This window comes from Filicampus tigris, chromosome 21, assembly GCF_054856515.1.
Source record: "Filicampus tigris isolate MCC_2025a chromosome 21, RoL_Ftig_1.0, whole genome shotgun sequence".
NCBI classification, from domain to species: Eukaryota; Metazoa; Chordata; class Actinopteri; order Syngnathiformes; family Syngnathidae; genus Filicampus; species Filicampus tigris.
This window is the reverse complement of record NC_141237.1, coordinates 11,402,844-11,428,928: the sequence shown is the minus strand read 5'-3', so window position 1 is coordinate 11,428,928 and position 26,085 is coordinate 11,402,844. Positions and strand designations below refer to the sequence as shown.

Sequence of the window (26,085 nt, the reverse complement as noted above, 5' to 3'; positions counted from 1 at the left end):
TAAAACACTACGCAAAGAAGAAAATACTCTATTAAGATTACATTAAAGCAATTTAATTAAATTAATACTAGAATTTAGGGACCTTCCGTGTATTATATTTCCGATTTTGAAACTCAAATCTGAAAACAACAATTATAGCTGTCTTAAAAAATAAAATGAGACCCGTTTTGCAAAAAAAAAAATGAAATTGGATTCTGTATTGTTTTTGTTAACAATCGTGTTCTCCGACCATGGTGCTAAAAATAGTAGTATATTCCACAATCCCACGCGGCGGGGCGTGCTTCGCCTCTGTGAATGCAGCTAGTGAGTGTAATTATTTTCATAGTTTACTCGACTACAAGTCTTAAGTGAATTTTAACTATTTGTAGCGATGGAAGAAGTAAACTTAGACTTTAGACTGTCAGGCGAGTGTGCGGGAAATTGTGTGTGATTGGAAATTTTGATCCTTCGAAACGAAAGACTGGATTACTGACCAGAGGTATAACATCGATCTTGTCAAATATGTATGTACAATACACAAGTCTGTGTACAATAGTCAAACGGTAGTAGTCATCTGAATTCAGGCAAATTAATTTAACGTGTTCTCATCGATCTACTACTGTACATTCAAGATTATTGTAATGGTAGCAGTTATATCACTAGTTAGCAGTATTGCCTAATGTGTGTTAGGTTACTACACGAACAAGTGTGTATGCTGGCTAGACGTGATTGCAGCTAGAAAAATAAAGAGACATCAGTTTGGAGCATCACTGTTCCTGCGTGACTTCTTGAATAACAGAAGGCAGAACATTAAAATTATCTCAGAGCAGGGCACTTTCAACCACTTCTACAAGTAAGAGGCAAATGTTCTTACTTCTGGTTGTTTAATTGTCACTCCAAGCTAGTGTTCCATGCAACACTAGCGTGTAAAACAAGCGATTAAACAACGAATGTCTGCTAGCTAAATGCTATCATACAGTAAAAGGTAGACATGCTAACCAAAATTAGCACCGATGTTACGGTAAATAAATGTTTAAACAGCACGCAGGTAGCAGTCCAGGGTGTTATATAAATATCTTCTTCTGTGATAACTATTAACGAGGACAGGGGAAAGGACAACACATCTGAGTTTGAATGGGAAGCTTTTCAGAATGCTAAACGACTGCGATGTGTGTGCCTTGTAACCATGGCAACGGCTATCGGTATATTGTATGTGGGCAGTTTTTTTTAGTCGATAGCTTTTTGGGGCGGGGGGCCCTGGTTTGTCATGATTTTCAGACGGCTAACGAAATCTTTTCGTCGCTAACAGAAGCAGATTCATTCTGGCAGGAGTTTAATATTAGTATTCAATACGAAAAAATATACAAAAAATGTAAAAACGTCCGAATTCGTTTTTCAAAACGAAACAGGAAGTATATAAAAGACTTGTTTGGTCAACATCAAAAGGATCGCAGTAATATTTGAGATTTTATGGACATTATTTACGTCACACAATTATCTTCTCCGTAGGTGCGCACTCAAAGAGGAAAACGCTTAATGTCCAGACAATAGTGAGGCAATTTGTTTTGATATTCGAAGAGATTTATGTGGGCACAGGTTAAGATGTGCACATGAATTTTGGTGGTGATTGGTCGTCGTTTATTCTCGGTAATCATTTTCATGCACACACTGGTAAATTAGGTTTGGAGGTGGTGGTGTTTGGGGGTAGGGGTGGGTTGGATGAGCGGTGGTGTATATTCCCGATGACACGTAATACTTTGGGGGGCCATCGGAAAGTCGTCTCATTTTTCTCCCCAATCGTTATTATGAAAGCTGATTTCACCATGTTTCGTTGTGTGTTGCAGGTGAAGGCTACAGACCTGTTAGACCAGTAGCGACCCACCCACTCCCCCCAACCAACGAGCTGAGACACTTCTCAACCTCCAAGCAGAGTTGTCTTTATCGGCAAAGCATCTTGAAACAAAATCACGAACTAAACAGTTGCGACTGTGACTGAAGCAGACAAGAAGACACGTGTGTTTTATTCAAGCACTTTATTTACGATCACCAATAAAGAAGTAACAAACTACACTGCCTCTTTGTCATGTTCCTCTTCAATTTCAAACCAAGTTGGCTTTGCAAACTCTCTCTTGATGGATGACATCATGAAATTAGTGGTAGCAAACAGCGGTGGGCTGGGGGGTTATTTGTTAGGTTTGAGTGTCATCACACAGTCCACGTGGTAAGTGACCACTTGACGAGGGATGTCAACCCTCTCCCCAATTACATTTTTTTTTCATGTAACTGGGGATAAGCGGCTCGTGTAATGGCTGGATAGACGGAGGTTTGGAAGACAGCCAAGTCCAACTGTTGACCATGATCCAATAAATATACTACAAAAATTCGATTTTTCTCCGTCAGCATGGCCGAGTGGTATAAGAAATTGCGTGGTGATCCGGAGACCCGGGTTCGAGGCTCATTCTTTGCTCCATTCACAAATTAAATGGAGAACAAAGCAAGAATCGAACCCGTGACTCCCAGAGCCCAGTCTTTGACACTAACCACTCGACCATGCCGGATCTATCGGAAGAATTCGGTTGGTTATATATGTCCATTAATCCACACATTCGTGTTCACACTGCGTCACAATATGTGATATATTCTATAAAGAGTGACAGGTAATGGAACTGAGTGATAGTCTAGTGGTATATACAGCTGCATTGTATCTAGACAACCCGGGTTCGACCCCCGACAAGCAATTATGACAATTCTTCTGTTATTTCTCTCCCGTATATCCATCCTAACAACTTATTTCTTTGTAAGTTTTTATTTTATTTTTTTCTGGAAGTGACGTCATCGCCGGAAACCTATTTAAGTCGGGGAAAGCAGGAGTCATTCTTTCTCAGGTCGCTGACAGCGTCCCGTCGTCCTCGTCCAACTGCTGCTCTGCACACATTTCCTCCAAAAGATCATCGAAAACTTATAAGGTGAGTGCTCAATCTTTAATAGCCTCTTAAAACTCACTGGCACTGCTTTTGCTCACTTTTAACTTCAAGAATCACTTTTTGGCGTGCTCACGCCTTGCTAACATGGCAAGCTAAAGCGTTTGCCCTAGCGTTGGTAATTAACGCTTCCTACGACTTTAAATTGCACCAAAACGCGTTTTTGCAACGTACATACTGATACACGGATGGACGCAATAATTTAAATATTTATTCATGTTTAAGTTGATGTTTGTTCAACAATAATGCAGCTAGTTTGTGTGACGATGACTAACTAAGCATTTGCTCCAACCTTTTCCAGCATCTGGACGCAGGTGCCGTTTTGCCGAAGGTAAGTAGACAACACTTCACAATCAAACTGAAAAAAATATATTTTCATGCATGCGTGTTTACGGTCTCATTTCTGCCCACAGGCTGCATCTTCAACAGAAAAGCCCAAATGACCCTTAAAATGGCTGACTTCCTGTGTTTTTGGGACATGGCGTCATGAGACGTTTGCATGTCTACCAATTGTCAGGTTGCTATGCCACTATCTTGAGTATTTTAAAGTCAAATGCTTACGTTATTTTGTCTTTCAGGCAACAATGTTGTTGAAGAGGCGTCCAGCGCTGCTCTCCTCACTGGTAAAAAAAAGACACTCTTATATACATGTACAAATGTTTCGCTGATTATTTCAGCATGTGCTGACCGGGGGACCTCTTCAATCAGCAAAGGTGTGTCTAATCCAGTAAGTAAAAACCCAGCCACTGTTTGACTGTAGCCGCAGGTGCTTTCACTCAACCAGCTTCTGGGAGCTCGTTTACCTGCTGGTTGAACTGTGGCAGCGGTTTTACTTTTTACTTTCTGGGCCTGGATTTGACAGCTGAGTCAGGTGGGAACATGTACTCAATAGCAACACTTCGATCATTGCCAACTTTAATGTTTGCTGCAGTATCACTCCAGGAAGGCGCACCAGCCAGGATTCTGGATGAAACCGAAGAAGGGTCAGGAGACCTGATGTGACTTTCCAGCAGTGTCCCATCCAAACCTCTGTTTTTCCTCCCCCTCTTTTACTGCAGTCATGCCAAAGATTCATTGAGAGCTGTGATACAAGATGGCAGTGTATAAAGTGAGCCCTTTTTTTCTCTGCCGTTTCGCCAAAGTTGCAGGCAAGACTCATCAAGGGTCTCCAATCCTGTTCCTTGAGGGCTGCTTTCATGGATGTTTTCTCCCTGTTGCGACACACCTGATTCAAATGATCAGGCTCCTAAAGAGCTTGCTGATCATTTGAATCGTGTGTGTTGCAGGTGGGCGCAATGGAAAACTGACAGGACAGCGACCCACAAGGAACATGACTGAAGCTCCTGGTCAACTTTTGTCCTGCTCTTGTCCACCAGGTGGTGTTGAAGAACCTGATCAGTACAGCATGGATCAACTTGTGAAGTGGAGCTCCTCTTCAAGGTTGGGACCTGTTGCAAAAGAAACTTGATGAATCAAAATACCTGACTGTTTTTTTTTGTTGTACTAGGGTGGCGCAATGATCAACTTGCTGACCAGCTAAATGGGCTACAACAAACTTGGACTGTTCAAAGAGCTGTAGCCTGCTTTTTCTTTGGCATGCACTGCAGCTTCCAGTAAGAGTGCCGTCAGGGATTCTTCCACCTGCTGGGCAAAGAAATTCTCTAAATGTGGAAGGTCCTCGAATCTGCCTACATTTTCAATATTAAGACATGTAAATAAAATTACCGGTAAAAAAAATAGCAGCTTGTCTGGTCCGTCGTTTGTGGTATTTGCACATTTGTCCATCCGGGAGAAGTCTCTGCACCAATCCGGAGTTTCAGGCGCTTGACCAGCTGCTGCAGTGGAAGGTTCCAGTCAACTAAAAATGAGTCGCCATGTTGTCATTAAAGATGAAATGCTACATTCATGGCATGTTGCTGATGCCATAAGCTTTTGACTCACCTTTGTCTTTAGATCCACACGCTGGCCAACTGACGACTTCACCGTGCAGCGACGAGAAGACTGTCTTTAAATGTCATCCAACTTGAATGGTGCACATGATGCTTGCCATGGTTTTCATCAGAGAGGAGCTCCTGCAGAATCGTAAAGTAAAATATCACAGGATTTCAGGTTAGTAATAGAATTGTCTACTCACATGTTCCTTGTCCTGCAGACGGCGCCACTGGAGTGCTACGAGCTGCAACATGACTGAAAGTTCTGCCTGAGGATGAGTCCTCTGCTGGTAAAAGGAACATTTCATTTCAGCTAGCATGTTCCAGTTGTCTCGACAAAGTTGAATGGTTTGTTCTTATGTCCAGGATGGCGCACTATCAAGGACCTGCTCACAGCCAGCAGCAACACTTTTGCCTTGGTTGTTGCTTGCTCATCCACGAGGTGCTGAAGCCAAACTTGGAGGCAGCGGGAGACATTTACACATGGGCGGTATGCTCTTAAATTTTTTCACTGCACAATCCTGACAAATTTAATGACCAATTTTTTTTTTGTTTTTGTTTTTTTTTGTCCCCTTTCTAGGCAGCAAGGAACGAGATCTTCCATAACGCACCTGTGAAAACTTGAGTCTTGATTGCTGGTAGGTTTCAAGCCCCAAACATCTTCTGCACAAGACGTTGACTTAACTCTTGACTTACGGATGTTTTTTGTCTTAGGTCCACACGCTTGTCCAAGTTCTTCTTGCTGGCCGACGACTTTGCAACGAGCAGACTGTCATCCAACTTGACACTTTGTCTTCGTCTCGCTTGGCCGACCACTTCAGCACGCAGCATCGAGCAGACTGTCATCCAACTTGTAACTTGTTTGTGATTGTTTACTCTGCAAAAGAAATAAAGCTTGATCAAAACTAACACTTAAGCTCTAAATTTCATTCTTACACACATTACAAAAAACTTGCTTGAAGCAAAGTAACAAGCAAAAAAAGAAATCTAAAATTATTTTCCACATTTTTTTCCAAATTTATTTTCCGAGTTTTTTTCCAAATTTTTTTTCCCGAACTTTTTTTTCCTGAATTTTTTTTTTCCGAATTTTTTTTTTGTGCTGGAAAATGGGCGTGGCAAGGCCGGAATAAGGCTTTCTGATTCGCTGATGGGTCTGGAAGTGGGTGGAGCAATGCAGATAAAGGGCTGTGATTGGTCAAAGGGCGGGCGGGGCTATGCAAATTAGAAGCGCTGTGATTGGTCAGTTACAAAGTGGGCGTGGTTATGCAAATTTGGAGCGATCTGATTGGTCGAACTTGCTATTTTATGCAAATTACTGCATTCTGATTGGCTATGCAAATTTAAGCCACGCTGTGATTGGTGGATTCAAAATTGGGCGGAGTTAGGGGCGGTCCTAGCAGCAGATAGTTTTTTTGAAGGCACTTTTGAGTCTTCAGGTCAAAGTTGCACTTGAGTCACAACATTAGACACAAGTCTTTTACTATTCCTCTCAATCTCACATGACCCAAAGCTCGATGAATTGAAAGATTGCTCGAGTTTTGAGTCATGAGGAGACAAACAGGAGTAGTAATGTGACACTTGTGTCCACAGTAGTAGTGACTGACGTGCAACTCTCACCTCAAGACTTCAAGCACCCTTTGGAATAGTTTTCCACTGCAACCGACACGCATGAAAGGCTTCAAATGAGGGCACATTTACCAATCAAACACAAAGACTCCAATTCAAGTTTTACAATTTATTGGACAGAGAAGCTAACATGACTATTTTTGAAAGCATTTCACCAGTCAATGTTTATGTGAGCTAACCCAAGTTGCACACACAGACATTGACGATGGAAGCAACCAAAGTGTTGCCTGCTGACGAGCTCATGTGTGATGTCACTTACTACAAATGAGGCGCACCAAAGGGGGATGTGAGCACGCTGGGACAAAAACTAAGTGTACAGCACAACACCATCATCACACTTCTGGACATGTTTTTAAATGGCACTGATGTGAACCAAGTTAGTCAAAAATAGATACTTTTTTTAATAACATCATTTTTTAACTAACTTGGCCCACATCATTGTCATTCAAAAACATGCCCAGAAGTGTCTGAGATGGTGTTGTGCAGTGCATGAAGCAGAAGTTGAAGTTCAGTGTACTCACGTCCACCTTGTGGTGCGATGTGACATCACACATCAGCTCGTCAAGCACACACCACTGCTCAATACTCACATGGGTCCAAATGCAGCTTGCCCTTCCCTTCCATTCCATTCCGTTCCATTCCGCATGTCCCACAAGTCCGTCGGCTGCACCTTTGAGCACGAAGCCTCCTCCATCCATCTGGTCAGGCAGAAAATAAAAGCAGTAAGTAACACTCTTCTCTTCACAAAAGTTTTAAATTGTCTATTTTAAGATTTAAGTCATATTTGGAGTCAAATAAGGTGGTATAGTTTCACTATTAACATTTGCAAATGTGCCCACACACGTCATGCATCTGTGTGAGCAAACAGCTGGTGGCTTTCTCTCCACACCTGACATTCAATGAGCAACCCATGCGCCTTTCAATCAACTGGTCAAGCAGGGCCTCAAAGTCCTCCAACTGAAAATACTCCGCCCATGTGCTAAAATAGAGTAGTTCAATATTGTTCAAACGTTCACAAAAGTAAAACTACTCCAATAGGCAGCAATCTGATCCCCTTGATATCATCCTTTACCTTCCCCTAAAAATGCCACTTTACTCTTGTCACTTTACAACACTACGTTATCTGGTAAGTATATTACTTTACAATTCCAAAATACACAACTTATCAAAAGCAGAAAACTTTTCAAGTTCATGATGTAAGATTACACATTTTTGTTTGTTCTTTTTGCCTGTGGTCCAAATAATGCCTTGTATTAGAATGTGAAATTATTAATTGGAGAAATAGCAGATTAAACTGTCCATTAATACAATTATGGACTCGAATTAGGGCTCACAAAATTAAAGCGTTAACCATGGAGAATGATTTAAATTTCATAAAACGTTAAAAAAATAAAATAAACTAAAGTTTTATTTCATTCTTGTGGCAGCTGACCTCTGCTCACAAAGCAGCCAAACTAAAGAGGAGAGTCACTGGCACAAAGATGGACTTCTACATAGTTTTATTTTAAAAAGTTGCTAATTGGAGAAATCCAAAATATGTCTTTGGCGTATCGTTCGACAGTTGTATTCTATACCATACGACTATTTATATCGCGCATTTCATAACAGCGGCAGCTGTGACAAAACTTTACATTACAATAACAAAAATATAACAAGTGAATGCAATAAATTAAAACACAAATTACGATTTACAGTAGAGACCAGAAAACAGCAGAAAAGTGTCAGTCTCACTCGGATCAAAAGTCAAAGACTAGAAACTGGTTTTAAAAATGGACAGAGAGGCGGCTTTCCTGACATTTAATGGAATGTCATTCCAAAGGGAAGGACCAGCATCTGGCTCTGATCCCCTCATACGCAAAGAATCATATTCAAGGATCAAAGAAAGCTATTTGAACAGCCTCTGAATCGAAATATACGTTACATTTTTTTAAAATTCCAAGATTTTGCTCAAGTAATTATGTTACAAGCTTCGTATAAAATTATAGTTGAAAAATGTGATTATGATTTATGTTAAATTTTGCATTCAGTACCTAAAATAAATTAATCGCTTGACAGCACTAACTCTAATATTTATTATTTTGTTCAGGATCAATTTAGATACGTCATAAGATTCTTAATAATTTAAAGTTGTTTTTATTTACTTTGAATTTTTACATTTATTTACAGTATAATTTACATTTCTGGAATGGCTTATCTATTTAATTACTTATTCACTGCAATTGCCAGCATAAAAAAGGCAACACAATATTTTGGTCAGCAACATATTCAAGACGCCTCTCAGTGAAGCTGCACCTGTACAGCGCATACTCAAAGGTTTGGCTAAATTGTTGATGTTGGGGTGGAGGCTCTTTCTGTCTGGCAACGTCACGCCCCAGCACACTACATTTATTGACAACATCCAATTTGACAGCTCTGTCTTTAAAAGCTGCCTCTACAATCAATCTTTATGGGTGCTCACCAGAGTGGTGGCTTCATTTGCAGTCTGAACCCAGATGGGGAGTACTACTATTTTCATTTTTGAAAATGATTTTTCATTAATTTTATTTAACCATAATACCGGTAAACTTGGGACTTGCTTTTTTTTTTTTTTTTAAAGAGGGGTTAGAAAAGTCACAACATTTTTGCAAATAAGATACTAAGTTAGCAACACTGAGCAGCCCTGCTGTAGTCACAAAGCGCCATGTTGTCAAGTTAAGTACAAAACGTCCTTTAGGCACCTGAGAAACCTTTTGAATCGAAGAACAAATAATCATTCCTTTAATACAGAGGAATCACATTCATTAATTTTAAATATTAAAGTATTGTAAAATGAGTGTAAAAATTTACAAACCGTAATAAAATTTATACTGTATATTTTAATGTACTTGAATATTTTTTCAAATAGGTCTAACAGACACGATTTCAACTAAAAGTATATTTATAAAATAACAACATTGGGTGTCATTAGACTGAGCCGGTGTTCCTAAAGTTTTGACCCTCTCAAGCCACCAGAGGCATAATGCTACATAGAAGAAAATGGAAGGAACAGCAAGCAGTACCTTTGAAGAATATGTTGATGGAAAGATGTGCGGGTAGACGACCAGCAGCAAGTGAACATGGGGAGAGATTTGCCATTTGTACTTTGCCACGTTAACGGCCGTCGAACTTAACTAGCAGCGATCGCTGGTTGAAACGGATCATAATGGGAACGTCACATTCAACACTGATAACCCTCGCCGAGACGCGACGTTCGTTCAAATACAGTCGAGCACTTAACACCCGAACACAAATAAGTGCATCAATGCATTAAAATGTTGACTACAATTTTTTTTTAAAAATGACATCGGCCTATATCATGCTTCGATCCTTCATTTTTGTGGTTGGGATGTCAAACATTAGTCTGTGATATGTTATACTACCCAGTCCCCAAAGGCTTGAATAAAAAATAAATAAATAAATCTTTTGGTGCCCAAAGGCTTTTGTCAAGTCCTGGATATAAATAAAAATAACAGGAGTACGTTAAAAAAAAATAAGTTAAATGTTTTCATGTTCAATTGTTCTAAGGTGTTGAAAATGATAAATAAATATATCTTGAGTCACTGTCAATCTTTACAAACGAAACTACAGTATGCCAACTGAGACGACGATATATCAGCAAATATGGTCATGCTGTACCACACCAAAAAAGCGTGCAACCAGATCCTGGTGCGACCAACTGAAAAAGTGCTAAAGTTGTGCAGTCGCATCACTTTTTTTTTTTTTTTCATTTAAATTAATCTTTTATACTGTGGTCTGGGACTGAGATTTTTTCCCCCTGTGGGAGTCGGATGGTACACGAGTAAAAATCCACTCCGTTGTCATCTATCCAACACACAGCAATTGGCAACATTCACGTGTTTTAAAGGCCATCCCTCTTCAGTCCGCTAGAGGGTAGGGTCTCTGTCTTCAATAATCCATGTATCATTGGCTTTTTTTTTTTTTTAAACAAAACGGGTAGTAAAACATTTATTTTAAAACTTGTTTTGTCAATATTCGTTCCAAAAACCAAAATGAGACAAAACTGGCAACAAATCTTTTTTCTAATTTTGTTACAGAATTGAAAAACGAAAAAAAAAAAAAAAGACATAACAGGCATCGACGACGCCGCAGCGGACAAAGAGAAGGCGAAGAAGAAGAACGTTTTCATATCAAGGCATAAACAACCTTGGGGTAAAAAAATTACGTTAGTATTTTGTTTCCCAAGTTGTGTCAAATAAACACATAAAAGACTAGCTTTCAGTTTTTCCATTTCAAAGTTTTAAACAAAAACGGGATTTAGAGCATTCCCGTTAAATGGAAACAACAACAACACTGCCTATAGTGGAATGAGTATAGGGATGGCCTTTCCACACATTTAAATATCTGAGACCTAAGTGTGAGAACATCTTGAAACGGCATGCCTGCTGATCCACGAATGCACATTTAACATTTCACGCGCAGAATTGAATATTTACACGATTTTATTAACAACCAACACACACACCCCAAAACGTGAAAATCACTAATATATTTGTGGATCTGAAAAGCACATTTGGGTGCAACTAAATCTTTCAATTCAAAAACATAAATAGTTATTTAAGTGAAATGCATTTGTGAAAATCACAAATATTTGCGGATCTGAAAAACACGTGAAAATCACGGCTGCATTTGTGTGTTTATCATTTTGAAACAAATCTCTCCCCATCTGTGAACCCATCACTCTTCTATTGTGGACATCGGCTTTGGAGTGGTGGAAAACATACAAAACAACATTCAAGTCAAACGCTTTCTTTGATTGACTTTTGATTGACAGCTGAGTTCCACTTGTGGGCGTGCTAGCTGACGAGCCAACTTTGTTGATATTGTTTTACGACAACTAGCGAGCTTCCAGTGACGTAGAAGGTAACGATAAACAAACTAGGAGGCCTCAATGTCGTAATTATGCTCCTAAATAGTACACATAAATTCATTTGTATATAAATGGCAAATAGACCGTTTAAAAATGTTTAAATTACTCACTGAAAACACAGCTGCCAGTCACCAGAAGACTTGGTCATCGCGGTGAATGTGAACGGTTCTTCTTTTTCTGCGGCTGCTTCTTCTTCGTCTTGTTTTTGGCGGGTTACATCTCTTTGGTGCATATCGCCACCAACTGGACAGGAGATCGCAAAGGCATTTGGAAAGCAAGTAGGTCAAAGAATGTGTACGACTGTACGGTATGAGAAGGCTCAATTCAAATGGAAAGAAAAGCGTTTTTGACAAATTGTGCAATGACTCTTCAAACAACAACAACAGTAAGTAAGCGATATATATATATATTCATTCATTCCCCCCTCAAACATACCCTTAAACAATAATAATCATAAATTGTTGGTTGATACTTCAATACATTTTATTTTTGTGAAAACATCTGTTTTTTCGGTAGTGACTGCAAAGTTTCAGTAGTGACCATACTGTTGCAGTAATACTTTGTGTGAGGGCATTGTAATCACGTAACTAGTTTTGCTATATTTTAACTTCTATTATAACTAATGAAACATTATTTTTTTCCATTTTCTAGCCGACCAAGGGCAAAAGCAGGATACACGCTGGACCGGTCACCTGTCCATCATAGGGAACTTCATCATTGAAAAACTGTGGTTTCACCTTCCTAATGAAAATGTAATTGGAATGACAAACATTTTTGTACCATACTCTTAAGACACCCCCCGGGGCCCCCCGCTCTCCCTCCTTCCCTCCCTCAAAAAAGCCTTCCCCAAGCAGATTCTGCTGAACAAGTATAAATGTACGTAATGGAAAGAAAGGAAAGCTTATCTTAACAGATGGCTTTGATTGCAAAGAACTAAAAAGAACAAATACTTTTAGCATTGCATGTTGTGATTGGTTGTTCCTTGATGTATCAGTTGCTATGCAGTTGCTATGGTCCTTTTATGCCTTGTCCTTTATTATGTTCTACTAAAGATGTTCTACTAAAGTCAAATGTTTTTTAAACTGGCAAAAATCTTCATTTTATGTTCATGAATTGAACTTTAGGAGTTAGAGATAGGGACAGCCACCTCCCAATGGGAGGTGACATAAAACTTGACTTTTTGTACGAACATTACAAAAAACAATATATGCAGTATTCTATTTTTATTTTAGAATTAAAAATGGAAAATAAAACCGTTTTTAGACTTTTCCTTACTCGTTCCAGACAACAAAATAGAAAATTAAGCTGTATTTCAATTTTGGTGTTTGTATTTTAAAATGAAAATCAAATGAGTTGTTTTTCCATTTTTCATAGCTGCTTCCAAGCATAATATCCAATGACCAAAAGAGACACGTGCCCACCCGCTGCCTCATTTTTGTAAACTACTTTAGATTGTGCAAGTTTACCTAATATTGTGTCTGGTGAACATACAATTTCACATTTTTTGCTCAACAATCGTGAGTCACTGGTGGCGTAGAGGTTCACATCCAAGTGATTGATTAAAAAACACATTCACTAAATGCACAGTTTAATTCAAGTAATAGTTATCAGTTGAATCATTGTTAATGCAAAAACAATGAAACACACTTTTGTACAAAACATTATTGTGCAAGATTTGTGCAATAGTAGGCTGCTTTGATCATGCTTCTTCATTCAAGATGATTCTATTAAATATACATTATGTAAAGAATTCAGACCAGAGGAAAACACAAGAATTAGTTTGATAATAGCTCTATCAACTTCCTAATGATGACGCCGATTATGCTGTAGTCAGTCAGTCAGGATGTTTCTGGAGAACAGGGCCATTGACATTTTCGAATAGATTTTATAATTCTTTACAATGCCGATGTCGCTCCATAACTATTTCCCCTTTGTTAAATGTCTTGACTTTTGTATAGCAAAACACAATGTCCATAAAGATATTATATATTCTAGTCACCAATTTTATATACATCTATAAGCCAAAAACAATTCCATAAATACTGAATGTTTATGTGCTCTTTGTTCAGGGGAAGTGGATTTTACGTCTCCGCCACAGAACGAGTCTTTGTGAGGTGAGGATGTGGGTGACAATGCTGAGCAACATCAGGAAGATGGTCATTGACATCACGATAACATAGTGGCTGATGCTGTGCGGGACAAAGAGAAAGCAAGTTAAACCTGTGTAAGTACAGTAAAGGCAGAATTTCTGACAGCGTTGTACACCCGAGGACGTTTTCAGTGCACCGAAGCTACACTCTCCTTGATTGAGCCAGGTTACCTTGTGCCAATATCCAACCAGGTGCCATAGTCCTGCACTAGGAAGAAAAAGTGCTGTGGAAAAGAAACATCAAAGGTTTCATTTACATAAGGTAAGAAAGTGCCTTCATTACATCAGAAAGTAAACCAAAGATTTTACCAGAGCCATCACATCAGAGATGACCAGCACGATCAGAAATAAACTGGGGATTGAGAATATAATACATTACATATGTGATTTTCATAAGTAAAACACCAAGAGTGGGTGTTGTGCTATACAAGTACCGGCATACAAAAATGAATACCTTCTCGATGACAGCTGCGTTGTAACTTGGATTGTCTCGAATGTGCACATTACAATTATGAATGGAATGATGACCTACAAGACAAAAAGGGCATTAGCGGTAAACATTGATAGGAAAGAGAGTTCAAAGGTTCCAGTGTCAGTGCTCCACCTTCCACATCATTAACCCTCCCATGATGAAGGGGTTGAAGACTGTGAGGAAACAATAAACAGACGCTGGGTCAAAACTGAAAGAAAAGGAGAACAGAAAGATTTGAGATTTTAGTTTTAAAGCCTATATTTTAAATAAACATTTCTTTGCAATGTATTTATAAAATAGTATCGTCACTATTCAGTACCTTTATCACAAATGTACTACTTTAACTTGTGTTAGTTACTGTGGTTTTCTTATAGGACAAAATATGAGAAATCCTCAGTTAAAACACATACTGTCCATACCTGTTAATGGACGCTATGTTCCCTGTGCCAAAAAAAGCTGTTATTATGAAAAAAACCTGAGGAAAGTATGAGGTCAAGGACAGCTTACTTGGCAGTGGTCGCTGTTTTTTAATTTTTTTATTTCATTTTTTTGCCTCCGCTACACTTTTGCAAATACCATTAAGGATACAAAGAAATATGATCGCCGGATGTCGTCCAACTTGAGCTGACGAATTTTGGAGATGTCAATGTTGGCAGAGAAATCAATAGTGGAGAGCTGGAAGACATTTATTCACACATTTTTATCATACATACATATTTTATTGAATTCTTGTCACTATTAAGTTCTAATCTTTCATAATTCAGTGGAATCCAAGTATGTGGAAACCATTTGCACCATTGTGCAATTTTGGAATTTGCAGGAAATGCACTGAACATTGTATTAAATGTATAATTTCCTTTTCTAGATTCATCACTAAACATCTGCTCAGAAATCATTTGGAACTTTAACTTGAACCAATCTGTTCCATAATGTATTGTGTAGTGAGAAGGAGAGAGTATTTCTACCTCTTGCCTTCCAGAGATGCCCTCAGCGATCATGGCTTCCTGTTCAATGTTGATCCACACAAACATCAACCAAGATAACACCGGAGGGAACAAGGCCTCGGCCCTGGGTTAGAAATGATGCATGTCATGTGATGGGATGGTTTATCCGCAAAAGAATGCCAATATATGGATGAAAGTTTTCTGTTTCAGCATGAATGTGCCCCAGTGCACACAGCAAGCCCCATAAAGGAATGGCGGGATGGGTTTGATGTGGAAGGTTTTTATATTATATGAATGGTCAATTCCAACATATTTACCTAACGTGACAATAATAATAATTGCACATCATCATAAATGTGACACTGTATGCTATCTTACCCAGTGCTAAGCAGAAGATACGTGGCTGTGAGCGAGAGGAATATGCTGAGAAGCCGGTGAAACAGACGCGTAGAACTCATCAATGGAACAGGTATGGAAGAAGCTTAAAAAAAACAGTACGGTAAGCATTTTGTTTTTGTTGTAAAACAAGAGCAAATGTGCATCCTCAGTTATATGCCACCTACCTAATGTGACCCAACTGATGATCTGACTGAGAAAAGGCAGACCCTGTTTCTGCTCCAGACTGGAGTGTGTGAGGAATGGCACGTACGCACACACTGCCACATGCAGCATCTGTTCAGTCACACCCATTAAAGTGTACCTCACTTACTTACTGCATTAACACAAATACAGTCAAGTACAGAGCATAATTAGCCGCACTTACCTGTATGACAAACTGCTGTTTATCACTCAGATGTAGTGATGTCCTGTTCCGTGACGGCCAGAGGAAACAGGCTGATAAAAACAGAGTGAGCAAGCCCGCACACATCCTAAGAAAATAAAGGGGCTGCTGCATTATTTGCATTCTTATCAGGGAGATATTGATTCAACAATACATTTTATCATAGTGGTTGTAGTTTAATATACTCACACCAGATTTGTGTTAGGCTCTCTTCCCACGACAGGCATCAGCGGGAAAGCAGCCAAACAAAGGCAGCCCACAAACCAGTTCACTGAGCGGTACTAGAAAGGGAAAAAGATCAGCCAGAACTTGTATAAATAAAGGACACTCGCCAATCAAAACATGAAAAAAAACATGCACAGTACATGAGTTGAGGTAAAAAAAAGTGTCAATCCCTTTCTGTTTTTACTTGTTTTCTTGGAACTATAACTGTTTATCTACAAACCCCCATAACCTTCATTAACATTTTCTAATAATACATTGTATCAAAGAAGTAAATGTACTTGATATCGTCTAGCTATCCTACCTTAGCCTTGTCAAAAAGACCTGACAGCATTGGCCAGACAGAGAAGACAGCCAGACCGACAGTCAGCATGGCGCGATGGAAAAAGCTCACCACCTAGAGGCAGTAGAGGAACAGTTTGTACCTTCCCTCCCCATAGAAGTTCAATTAAATTACAGCGATCCCTCCCTACTTCGCGCTTCAACTTCCGCGCCCTCGGTGCATCGCAGATTTTTCAGAAGCATTCATCACAAATTAAAAATGAAACACAGCCATATCGGCAGCTATATTGCAGAAAGACGCATTTTTTCAAATATATGAGTTGACTCGGAGGCTTTGTACATACACGCAGGCACTCATGAAAGGCGGTGACTGAATCCCAGCGCGAGCTCAACCAACGAGGGCACAAGTGGATTTACTTTTTCCACTGTGTACTATATGTGAGCTGACTGGGTGCGCATCACCGCAGCCTCTCGCTAGTCTCGTCCACTATTCAAATGTGCCGTTGATTTAGTCAGAGTCAAATACTTTCTTCTCCGTATATGTAATGATGTTTGCGCTAGAATAAAGTTTTGTAAAAATCGCAGGAAAAGAAGAAGCAGCGGCCATTTTTACTTTCACTTTTCATGACGACAACGACAAGCGTTTTAAAGTGCAGGATTGGATAAAATACACTATGGCGTTCTAGTTAAGTAAATTTTATGATAAAAATTAAAACTTTAACATAGATTTTAGCAAACGTTCCGTCGTGATCGTCAGCTGCCGCGGTCGAAGCTCAATTCTTATCACAGCCTGCAGCTTGGTATTTATTCTTCATTTTGCATTTTAAAACTTAAATTGATTGTTTAAGAAGTATTTAGAAGTGTGGGAACCATGTCGGGGGTTCGTAACAGAGACGCAAATCCCTACAAAATGAAACTGTACAATAAATATATAAAATAATAATAATCATAATAATAATAATAATAATTCCGACGCTACTTCGCATTTTTTCACCTATTGCGCCGGGTTCTGGCCCCCCCATTAATCGCAATAAATGAGGGATCACTGTACTCTTGATTTACAGTTTTATAAACACCTACCAGTAGTTCAATGCCGAATGCTACCAGTGCAAAGTAGCCAAAGCATTTCCACAGCGGCAGCGAAGGAGCTGAGTGAATCAAGTCTCTTAGTGTGTTGGACCTGAAACGGCAAATTTATCTGATTAAGAATTTTTGCAACGAAAGGAAACGAATGCCAAGCACAGCAAAGGCCCTTTGTAATTCTATCAATGAGAACTGTAAATGTATACAGCCTGCAAATGGTCACAGTAACATATCCGTGCAGCCAGCCAAGCTTGACCATTTATTTGTGAGGCAAATTAGATGTTGTGAACCATTTTACTCTTGAGTATGTATTACATTCTGTTTTCACTCTCTTGAGAATTATCGCTATAAATATTCTGAACCATGACTATGCAGATGTGTTTTTTTCCCATTATTCGAAGCACACTCACTCTTTAAAAACCGAGTACCAGATAGGCACGGGCAGCAAGCAAAAAATATAATACGTGAGTGGACTCCTCTGGATGAGCAGGAACATGCTGATCACCACGGTGACACACACACACAGCTTTACCAAGGTGCGATCGGGTTTCTGTGGGTGCAGAAGTCATACATGTAAGAAACTTAGAAACTTAGCGAGTGTGTCTAATTGGACTCAGACAAACCTGTTTGAGGATGTCAGGATGCATGTTAAGGCTTGCATGAGTCTTCAGAATGACAAGGACAACATATGTGGTCCATCCGACAAATCCCAGCACCACGCTGCCACCCAAGAAAAACCTGTCATAGGTGTGGTAGTAAACTAAGCCGTCAAGGGCATCGGATATAAGAGCTTGGCAGAGCGAGATCTAGAAAAAGAACAATGAGGAGTAATAAAAAGATCGGCCTAAATTAGTTGCTGCAAGATGTCGGCTATATTACAGTCATCTGTGGATCTTTTCCGGTTTACAGTATTTATAGACTGTAAACATTTGATTTCCTCATGATACTCACAGCATCTCCATACTTTTCCAGCTGAATCAGTATTCTTGCTTTCTGAATAAATTCTGCTTGCTTAGGCTCAGTCAGCTGTCTGATAAACAAAGGGAAGGCAATAGGTCACGTGTATCAAATGGCATTTTAAATACATTGCTGAGGAACAGCCAAATAGACTGTTGGGGTGGTGGGTGGTGGGTGTGCTCTGGCATGTGACAGGTGGATGATGTTTGGCCAAAACTGTTTGGCACCTAAGTGACAAAATGACTGGACATTGTCCATGTAATTTTCTGAGAACGTTCATCTTGAACAAACTGCTTGTTCCACATAGGGCCCATATTAAAAGAAAATGCTCGATACGTCCTGATTATTGTACTTACTGGTATGGAGTAAACAGACACGACAACGTTGTCTCTTTTTTCTGCTTCATTTTCATCTAAAAAATATAAATAAAACATAATTCAATAACAATACATTCCCTTTGGTGTTAACATTGTCACTTAGCTGTTTCTACTACTATCTTTATATACATCCTATTGAGTGATGTTCTTATGCAAACAAATGCTAAACATGTCTTCTCCAGCTGCGCTTGCCTCACCTTGAACTGTTCCAATATTTGAATAGCATTAGTGTACATGCACTCTGCTTTGAAGTGATCGCTGTTGTTCAGGTAAAGTAGAGGTAATACACCCTGCGGACACACACATAATATCAACCTTTAATAAAAAAAAAAAAATCATAGAAATCTTTCAGAACAAAAACGTTTTTATTGACTAAAGTAGCAATACTCACAACAGAGTTGACAGGAATGGGTACACCAATTAGAGTTGCCATGAGAGGAGCAATGTCAGCCTGCAGTGTTTGAACATAGCAAACTTTTAGACACATTGCTCTACCACAAGTTGCTATTTCATCACAGAGATATGATTTGATTCAAGCACAGCAAATTAAATAAAGCAGCCACACCTGATTGAGATCAACTCTTCTGAGGTGCTCCAGTTTCCAGTCTGGGGTAAAAAAGAAAAATCAGGAAATTATGTATCCATTCGCGCACTCAAACAGTATAACACATTCTGAACATTTTCTTTAACAAAATGCTAACCATTAATAGCTTATGAGTGCACCTTGCAAATAGCCATCCTGGTAAAGTTGATCGCCAGTCACTTTATAGGGTGTCTGTATTCCAGCCCCCCAAGCCACAAAGGGGGTGAGAGTCTCCGAGGGGTGACCAGCGCCATGAGAACCTAGAGACATGCATTTGGATTAAATATGACATCTGAGCAGATTCGTTTTAGATTTAGATTTTTTTTTTAATTTTTAAAATGTGCTACCCCAATTGGTCATGCCGTGATCAGAAGTGAACACAAAAGCTGTTCTGCCATCATTACTGAAGAAGTCTTCAAGTATGGACACCAGTTCAGATACGCCAGAGTCCACTAGGCCAATATTGTTTAGGTACTCTCTGCATGAAAGACAAATAAAACGTCGATAAGGTAGTGCATGAAGACTAGCGTATAGTTATTAATAAAGAAAAATCAAGAACTGACTGGGACATTGGTCTGTGAGCATGTCCGTTTGTGTCAATACCCAACAGATGCAGAAAGAATACATTCTTATCCTGCAGTAGGCTGGCCTTCAAAGTGGAATTTGACTTTGCTAATTGAAAAAAGGACTGATAGAGAAGGCACAAACAACACAATTTTCTCTTGTCAATGTTGCCAGAAAAGAAAGCAACACTGAAAATGTTGCTGGTTATTTCATTATTTCATTTATGGATGTCATGAGTACCAACTATCATACTTTGACTTGAGTGAACACCCAGCTGTCTAGCCTGGATGCATCCGTGGAGGCAAAGTCCTCTTCTTTTGCTGGGTAAGTGTGGGTGTACACATGATCTCCACTCGCCCCTGTAAGTATGTGGGGTGGGAGGGGGGGCGGTGCATTATTAGTATACTGAATGTTTGACCATGTCAGTCAGAACTGATCTAGATATATTGTCTTGTATTGTATATCACTGTATTGTGCATATCCTCCTTGCGACCTTGTGCGCTACCTTTAGCGAACATGGGAAGAATATCAGGGCTGCCCCAGGACCAAGTATGTCTGCTCTCATTAAACACGGAGTCAAACTCCACAGGATTCTCCTTCCAACCTGATCCCAGACACACAAAAACATTAGGTATGAATATGAGTGCGAAATGATACAAACGACATGATAAAAATTTTTTTGGTGTTACACTGTACACACCTCTCGCGACAGAACTAACATCCTCATAGAAGCCAGCAATAAGAGCAACATGACCAGGGCGAGACTCGGTGGGAACATGCGTGTGGGAGACACCCCAGGTACCTCTTTCCTCAATGATAGTCCTGTTAGAAGAGTCAGCAGACAACAGAAGCCAAAAGTGTCACTCACAAAAGTTTGTTTTTATAGTTTGCTGTTTACCAACCTCAAGTAAGGAGCTGTGGATGAGCCATTAGGAAGCAGGGTGAAAAGGCTGTCTGCTCTCAGGCCATCGGCCACAAACAGCACCAGTCTGGAGGCAGGTGGATTCATTGGTGTGCCCATGGGTGTCATCCCATGGACCAAAGGAGAGGTGAAGTAGATATCAAAGATGGACAGAAAGAAGACTACATGGACAGTCAGTCCCACCACTAAAAAGGTGAGCGTCCTCATTTTGAGCCGTGAGTGTCAGCACTTCAAGTCTACAATGCAAGGATAAAGAAGGGAGTTTAATATATTTTCTTGCTAACGTTTTACATTTACATTCAAGAGTGCAAATATAAACGTAGAAATGTATCAAGTACAATATTAATTAACTGTCCATATCAAAGCTGTGACCTTTTTAAGACTATTTTTGTAAACCTTCTTTGCCATATAACGGTTGCAAATTAAAGCCCACTATTAAGTCTTACCTGCATTTAACATCAGAAGTCTTCGATCATAAAAAAAAAAGTAAACGAATGAATGGGAGACACGTACGTCCAAAACCAGTTGTACAACTCGTTCGACTTGTCTAGTGAAATGATTTTGTTTACATTTTGTTACTCAACGACCGCAAATGCATTTCCAAAGATCCTATATTACCGGTTCATGTTACGAAACACATCAGTATGGTCCTTAAATGCGTGATTTTACAAAAACAGCTCTCTCGGGACTAGGCCCAGGAAGGGAGCTGCCACCTTTGTTTTGTGTTTCCTCCCTCAATGGAACTACATTGTATAAAAATATAAATATTAGTGTAAGCAAAATAAAAAATAACGGTCCCTACAAATTTAAAATGTCCAGACTCTAATTCCCAGACTTCTCAATCTTAAAGACAGACATCTTTTTGTGACCTTTGAGTAATAAGATGTGTAACATGTGAATAGATTATGCAATTCATCCTGCAAACCATTTGTTATAATTATTCTGAATTTGTATGTATTGAATATTGCATTTAGTATCTCACTAAATTATTTCCAGGAGATTGTAGATAGGTGGTGTATGAAAAATAATTAATCCAAACATTTGAAGATAACCCAGATAACTATTAACTTTATTAAGATTTTTTTTTTTTTCATACAATTGTTTCCATACTACTATAGATCCGGAAATATAAAAATCAAGTTCCATACTTTTCATACTATCATAGGAACCCTGTAATTTAAAATTACTACTGAAGTGAGCATGTGACAGCTTCTATGCTCTGACCTGGTGATGGGCTGTGTGTATCAGATTCTCTCGTCACAGGATGGGAGCTGCTAGCAGACCTGAATTCTGGTTCTGCCTGCCTCCCTCCCTCATCTTTTCCTGGCTTGGTTCCCTTTAAAAAGAGGTAATAAATCTTCTCCCTCTGCCTTTTCTTTCTCAACTGACCCTATGAAAAATAAGCCAGTCTTGTTAACGTTGCTCCTAGCACACTTACAATCACACAATGTTTTTAAATCCCTACTTCAAGCCCAAAAGTGCCAGGGCAAATAAACCACCGTAAACCAAAGTTTAATATTCAGACTTTTAAGCTAGTTGACAGCAGGCTAAATACCGTGTTCTCGTTACGTTTCATTTAAGGCAACAGAGCATGAACCAGCTAATGGCTAATTCTCCAGTTTCATACCTCTAAAATGATTGGAGAAACATGTATACAAATAGCGACCCAAATGTTGCTTGCTACAACAACAACAAAAATCTATCTACAAGAGTTATTTTAAACCTTTGACTCATTGGGACACGAGCGCAAAACGTACTTTACGACGAGGATTTTACTGTCCATGAAGGGTATCCTTCGTCTCCTTCATTTTCGTTACTTTGTTGATCTTCTATCCCCAGCAATGTCAACCCACTCAAATCAGATTCAAACCTTCCAATGTTGTTTAAAAAAAAAATAGATTAAAAAATAAATAAATAAAGATTTAAATCTTCCTCTATTTCAGTGGCGGTTCTTCTTCGCTTAATGAACGTGGATTGCAACGCCTTGTGGTACATAGCGCCAACTACTGTACAGGAGGGATTTAGCAGTCGGTGCCGCGATATGTCGATCCTCTGGGGGGCCACCTGGGGGGTCCGGTGCTATCCCGGCCTCCCCTTTGGCTCCGCCAGTGGTTTTAAGACTGCGTCCATGCACTTCCTAGTTGTGACATGTATGTTGACGTTGGCACCTCGTGAAGGAATTGTGGGTACTAATTGTGGGTACTGTAGTCCTACTTAGAGCCCCAAATTACAAGCCCACCCGCCCTTCTGCGGAAGACATTGAAGTGTACTATTGGTCCTCGTAAGCAGCTGTTGAATACTAAAAAGAAAAATAAACACAATGAAGTGAATGGAATGATATGCAAGCAGAAATTCCGCGCATGGGGACAGCACGGGAAGAGCCAATAGCTTGAGACCTTGGTACGACACGCCTCTTTGAGCTGCGTGCAGACAAGGCTAAGCTAGTGGGGGCAAAGTGCACAATAAACGAAAATAACCTGCTTACTGTGCTGCATACGGTTGCACGCTATGCCATATATCAAAACAAGGACACTAGAAATAACATAATTATCGTAATAATTATTAAAACTTAATTGTCAAGCGCGTCCAGTCTTTGAGAGCCTCAGTAACTATTTGGCAAATCGGTTGAGAAATGAGCAATTTATTATTTATTTGCAATATGACTGTACAAGCAGTGCTGTCGCATGGTGGCTGACTGGTTAGCACATCACATTACAGAGGCCGAGGGTTCTATTCTGCCCTCTGGCATTCCTGTGTGCAATTTGCATGTTTTCTCCAGGTACTTCCAGGTTCCTCCCACATTCAATCAATCAATCAATCACATTTTATTTATAGAGCACTTTTCATACATAAAAATGCAACTCAAAAGTGCTGCAAAAACATGCTTGGTAGGTTAATTGAATGCTCTAAATTGTCCCTAAGTGTGACTTTGAGTGTGAAAGGTATGTCTTTGAGTGCCCTGCGATTGGCTGGCAACCAGTCCAGGGTGTACCCGGCTTACTGCCCGAAGACAGTTGGGATAGGCTCCAGCATGCCTATGACTCTCGATAAGCAGTTCAGATCATGGGTAGGTGGGTGTATGGATGGATGGATAGATGGATGTACAGATACTACAGCAGTCACTTTGAGAGGATCATTGCCCTCACCAATGTGGCCGCCACTTAGGCAGGCTGCAACAGTGTTCTAGCTATCGTGGTGCTTCCTGAAGGATGACACTTCTCAATGTCGATATGAGTTTTTAACGACAACGACGAGCGAGCCCTGCATCAAAATAAATAGTAAGGGTGTGAAAAACAATATAAATCTACCAACACTGACAACTGCAACAGATTAACAGTAAACCTCCTGCATTCAGCAGTAGTGGTCTAGCTATCATCTAGTGATGGGTCCCGCAACACCGATGCGCCGACGCACGCGCCTAGCTGTCAGAGCAATCCCCGCGTCGGTGCGCGTACCGCTTTAAGACAATCACGTGAACGACATATAAACTGTGTCGACTCCGCAAAAGACGCGCCCAACTGTGTTTATAAGGAAGCGCGTCTGTCAACGGGATGCATTTGCCAAAACAACCTTACGACCTTTGTGGACGTCGTGCATTATGGAGCAGCGCCATAGGGGGAAAAGTTGTCTGCCGTATGGGATCAAATTGATCTCATTTTGGAGAATAAGGTTCAATCTCCTTATTTCACCAACTCCCTCTCAGATTTCCGACTTGTCTTGTTCCATTCTCATTTAAATTAATTCCAAGGCAACTCTTAGATTATTATTCACATTTTTTTTTTGCAAGTGAAATGTCGCATTTGTCACTCAGAGCTGTCTTACACAACAAAAGCACCTACTCAATGCTAAGGCTGTTGTGACTGGTTGTTGAGTGACGTACAGTTGCGATGGTCCTTTTATGCTTTGTCCTTTATGAAGTTGTAATAACCTCAAAAAATAAATGGAATGTCCACACGGCAGATATGCAGCTTTTAGTGTTGCTTTACTTATGCCAGAAACGACAGCAACATGCCATGGAATACTTGCTCTACTCTTTTACAAACGGGACCCAACTTGACTAACACAATACACGTCTGCCACCTACTGGACCTTCTCTAGTATTACTTCTGAACAGTCACTATACCACAGATGTCATATAGGCCTGATAGTCTTACAGTTTAAAAGTTTGAGTTACTCAGTGACACGTTGATAGTACGTCAAACCTTTTTTGAGTGAGGATGCAAATTGTCTTCCAGTCCTGATCTCTGTTGTTACTTTGTGTTTTGTTGATAAAGACTTTTTACTCTTCAACTTCGGTGTCATGTCTGCGAATGGGTCCAAATCCCGATCCTCGCTTGACAGAGGCACTATCGGGCCAAGCATGAGAATGAAGTTCCCGATACACCCAGGGTAAGATCAGGTATGCAGCCATTCTCTTACTTTCTCACAGTCGTTTTGTTGATAATTAATTGGGAGTCAGTAATTATTACTGATTTATTCTCCACTTCATGTTTAACATTTAAGCTTCCAGGAAGCAGTTGCTTGATGAGGCACTGCTGAACTTCACTGTCAAGGACTTCCAGCCCCTCAGCATTGTGGAGAGTTAAGGGTTCAGGAACTGATTCACTTGGCTTCCGCAGTTCCTCGAGGTGCGCAGAAGCCATAGCCAGACTGCAGTCTGAAATTGTGCGTGTCATCAGGCAAACAAACGAAGCCCAGCCTGAACCATCATCACAGCCCTATGCAACCACATCTGGCATTTTATACGATAGCTGTGGGATCAATAAAGGCATTCTTATCTTATCTTATCTTATCTTATTCATTTGTTTTTGGAAATTGTACTAAAATGTCAATTTTTTAATTTTTTTGTTTAAGATAACCTGAGGCAGCATTTGGACGATGACGTCAGGAGACGTGAAAGAAGTGCAACTGCAGATACTATTTCAGAAGTCCAAAGACACTTATCAGTGGGGAACATTGGATGCACTCAAGATCCACTAGTTTATTAGAAGAACCAGCAAACCTCTTAGCCCAACCTCTTCCTGTTGGCAAAAGAGTTCCTGTGTTCGTCAGTTGTGTGTGAGCATGTGTTCACCACTGCAGGAGAAATCGCGAGCAAAAACGAAACAGACTTCATTTTCAAACGTTGGAGAAACGTTTTGTTTTTTTGTTTTTTCAATAAAATGTTGTAATGACAAAAATTCCACAAGCATCCCCATTTTCACATTATGGTACATGTTCGCATTATTAAAAGATATGGAACAATACAATATGAATGCAAAGACTTGAATGCTATTGTATACTCTCGACTCGGTCATCAAATGGGGGTCAGTTCAGTCTGTCAAAT

At 39.8% G+C, this 26,085-nt stretch overlaps 2 protein-coding genes and 2 long non-coding RNA genes across 24 annotated transcripts; 2 read left to right on the top strand and 2 right to left on the bottom strand.

The window, feature by feature from the left end:
- Positions 1-1,993: 1,993 nt before the first annotated feature.
- On the bottom strand, positions 1,994-12,235 carry LOC147127613 (uncharacterized). 8 transcript variants are annotated; one of them, XM_086020271.1, is made up of 11 exons: positions 12,100-12,235; positions 11,534-11,666; positions 9,556-11,254; positions 7,108-7,215; positions 5,588-5,768; positions 5,095-5,178; positions 4,902-5,032; positions 4,686-4,818; positions 4,494-4,604; positions 3,522-4,408; positions 1,994-2,917 (listed from the first exon to the last, which is right to left on the bottom strand). In XM_086020271.1, the coding sequence occupies exons 3-7, from the start codon at positions 9,612-9,614 to the stop codon at positions 4,940-4,942; spliced, it is 525 nt and encodes a 174-aa protein (XP_085876397.1). In that variant the 5' UTR covers positions 9,615-11,254; positions 11,534-11,666; positions 12,100-12,235; the 3' UTR covers positions 1,994-2,917; positions 3,522-4,408; positions 4,494-4,604; positions 4,686-4,818; positions 4,902-4,939. The 8 variants fall into 8 exon arrangements, with proteins under 8 accessions (XP_085876397.1, XP_085876399.1, XP_085876400.1 ...); XM_086020273.1 differs by lacking the exon at positions 9,556-11,254 and adding an exon at positions 5,278-5,361 and having other exon boundaries at positions 5,590-5,768; positions 12,100-12,229; XM_086020274.1 differs by lacking the exon at positions 9,556-11,254 and adding an exon at positions 5,278-5,361 and having other exon boundaries at positions 5,095-5,175; positions 5,590-5,768; positions 12,100-12,229.
- LOC147127614 (uncharacterized) lies at positions 2,819-5,800 on the top strand. Of its 3 annotated transcripts, XR_015084139.1 has the most exons (12): positions 2,819-2,945; positions 3,262-3,291; positions 3,374-3,477; positions 3,539-3,583; positions 3,892-4,068; positions 4,337-4,400; positions 4,468-4,634; positions 4,914-5,047; positions 5,113-5,181; positions 5,258-5,381; positions 5,472-5,529; positions 5,606-5,800. It is a non-coding gene; the product is annotated as an uncharacterized LOC147127614 (long non-coding RNA). The 3 variants fall into 3 exon arrangements; XR_015084140.1 differs by having other exon boundaries at positions 4,468-5,042; XR_015084138.1 differs by having other exon boundaries at positions 4,468-5,047.
- Positions 11,340-25,940, top strand: LOC147127611 (uncharacterized). Of its 11 annotated transcripts, XR_015084149.1 has the most exons (12): positions 11,362-11,808; positions 12,075-12,175; positions 13,493-13,647; positions 13,765-13,834; positions 15,371-15,457; positions 20,349-20,468; positions 20,550-20,635; positions 20,724-20,952; positions 22,008-22,107; positions 25,034-25,158; positions 25,263-25,527; positions 25,614-25,940. It is a non-coding gene; the product is annotated as an uncharacterized LOC147127611 (long non-coding RNA). The 11 variants fall into 11 exon arrangements; XR_015084143.1 differs by having other exon boundaries at positions 11,355-11,808; positions 15,537-20,635; XR_015084142.1 differs by having other exon boundaries at positions 11,355-11,808; positions 15,371-20,468.
- Positions 12,995-22,887, bottom strand: pign (phosphatidylinositol glycan anchor biosynthesis, class N). 2 transcript variants are annotated; one of them, XM_086020266.1, is made up of 30 exons: positions 22,517-22,887; positions 21,984-22,149; positions 20,740-20,995; positions 20,538-20,659; positions 20,343-20,441; positions 20,090-20,196; positions 19,837-19,961; positions 19,621-19,751; positions 19,414-19,533; positions 19,256-19,296; positions 19,082-19,141; positions 18,888-18,980; positions 18,670-18,725; positions 18,308-18,386; positions 17,980-18,162; positions 17,767-17,906; positions 17,354-17,453; positions 16,296-16,388; positions 15,959-16,050; positions 15,752-15,857; positions 15,552-15,660; positions 15,367-15,469; positions 15,010-15,112; positions 14,633-14,719; positions 14,464-14,519; positions 14,177-14,252; positions 14,027-14,100; positions 13,882-13,924; positions 13,744-13,796; positions 12,995-13,612 (listed from the first exon to the last, which is right to left on the bottom strand). In XM_086020266.1, the coding sequence occupies exons 3-30, from the start codon at positions 20,964-20,966 to the stop codon at positions 13,489-13,491; spliced, it is 2,802 nt and encodes a 933-aa protein (XP_085876392.1). In that variant the 5' UTR covers positions 20,967-20,995; positions 21,984-22,149; positions 22,517-22,887; the 3' UTR covers positions 12,995-13,488. The 2 variants fall into 2 exon arrangements, with proteins under 2 accessions (XP_085876392.1, XP_085876390.1); XM_086020264.1 differs by lacking the exon at positions 21,984-22,149.
- Positions 25,941-26,085: the final 145 nt, after the last annotated feature.

Excerpts from the sequence above, each read along its gene's own strand:
- pign (XM_086020266.1), bottom strand. The coding sequence starts at position 20,966 with ATGAGGACGCTCACCTTTTTAGTGGTGGGACTGACTGTCCATGTAGTC. Across the intron at positions 19,142-19,255 it reads GAAGAGTTGATCTCAATCAG|GCTGACATTGCTCCTCTCAT; the intron begins GTGTGGCTGCTT and ends CAAACACTGCAG. Across the intron at positions 17,454-17,766 it reads TGGTACTCGGTTTTTAAAGA|GTCCAACACACTAAGAGACT; the intron begins GTGAGTGTGCTT and ends TTGCCGTTTCAG.
- LOC147127613 (XM_086020267.1), bottom strand. The coding sequence starts at position 11,655 with ATGCACCAAAGAGATGTAACCCGCCAAAAACAAGACGAAGAAGAAGCA. Across the intron at positions 5,179-5,587 it reads ACCTAAGACAAAAAACATCC|CAGAGGACTCATCCTCAGGC; the intron begins GTAAGTCAAGAG and ends TCCTTTTACCAG. Across the intron at positions 5,033-5,094 it reads GTCTGCAGGACAAGGAACAT|GAGCTCCTCTCTGATGAAAA; the intron begins GTGAGTAGACAA and ends ACGATTCTGCAG.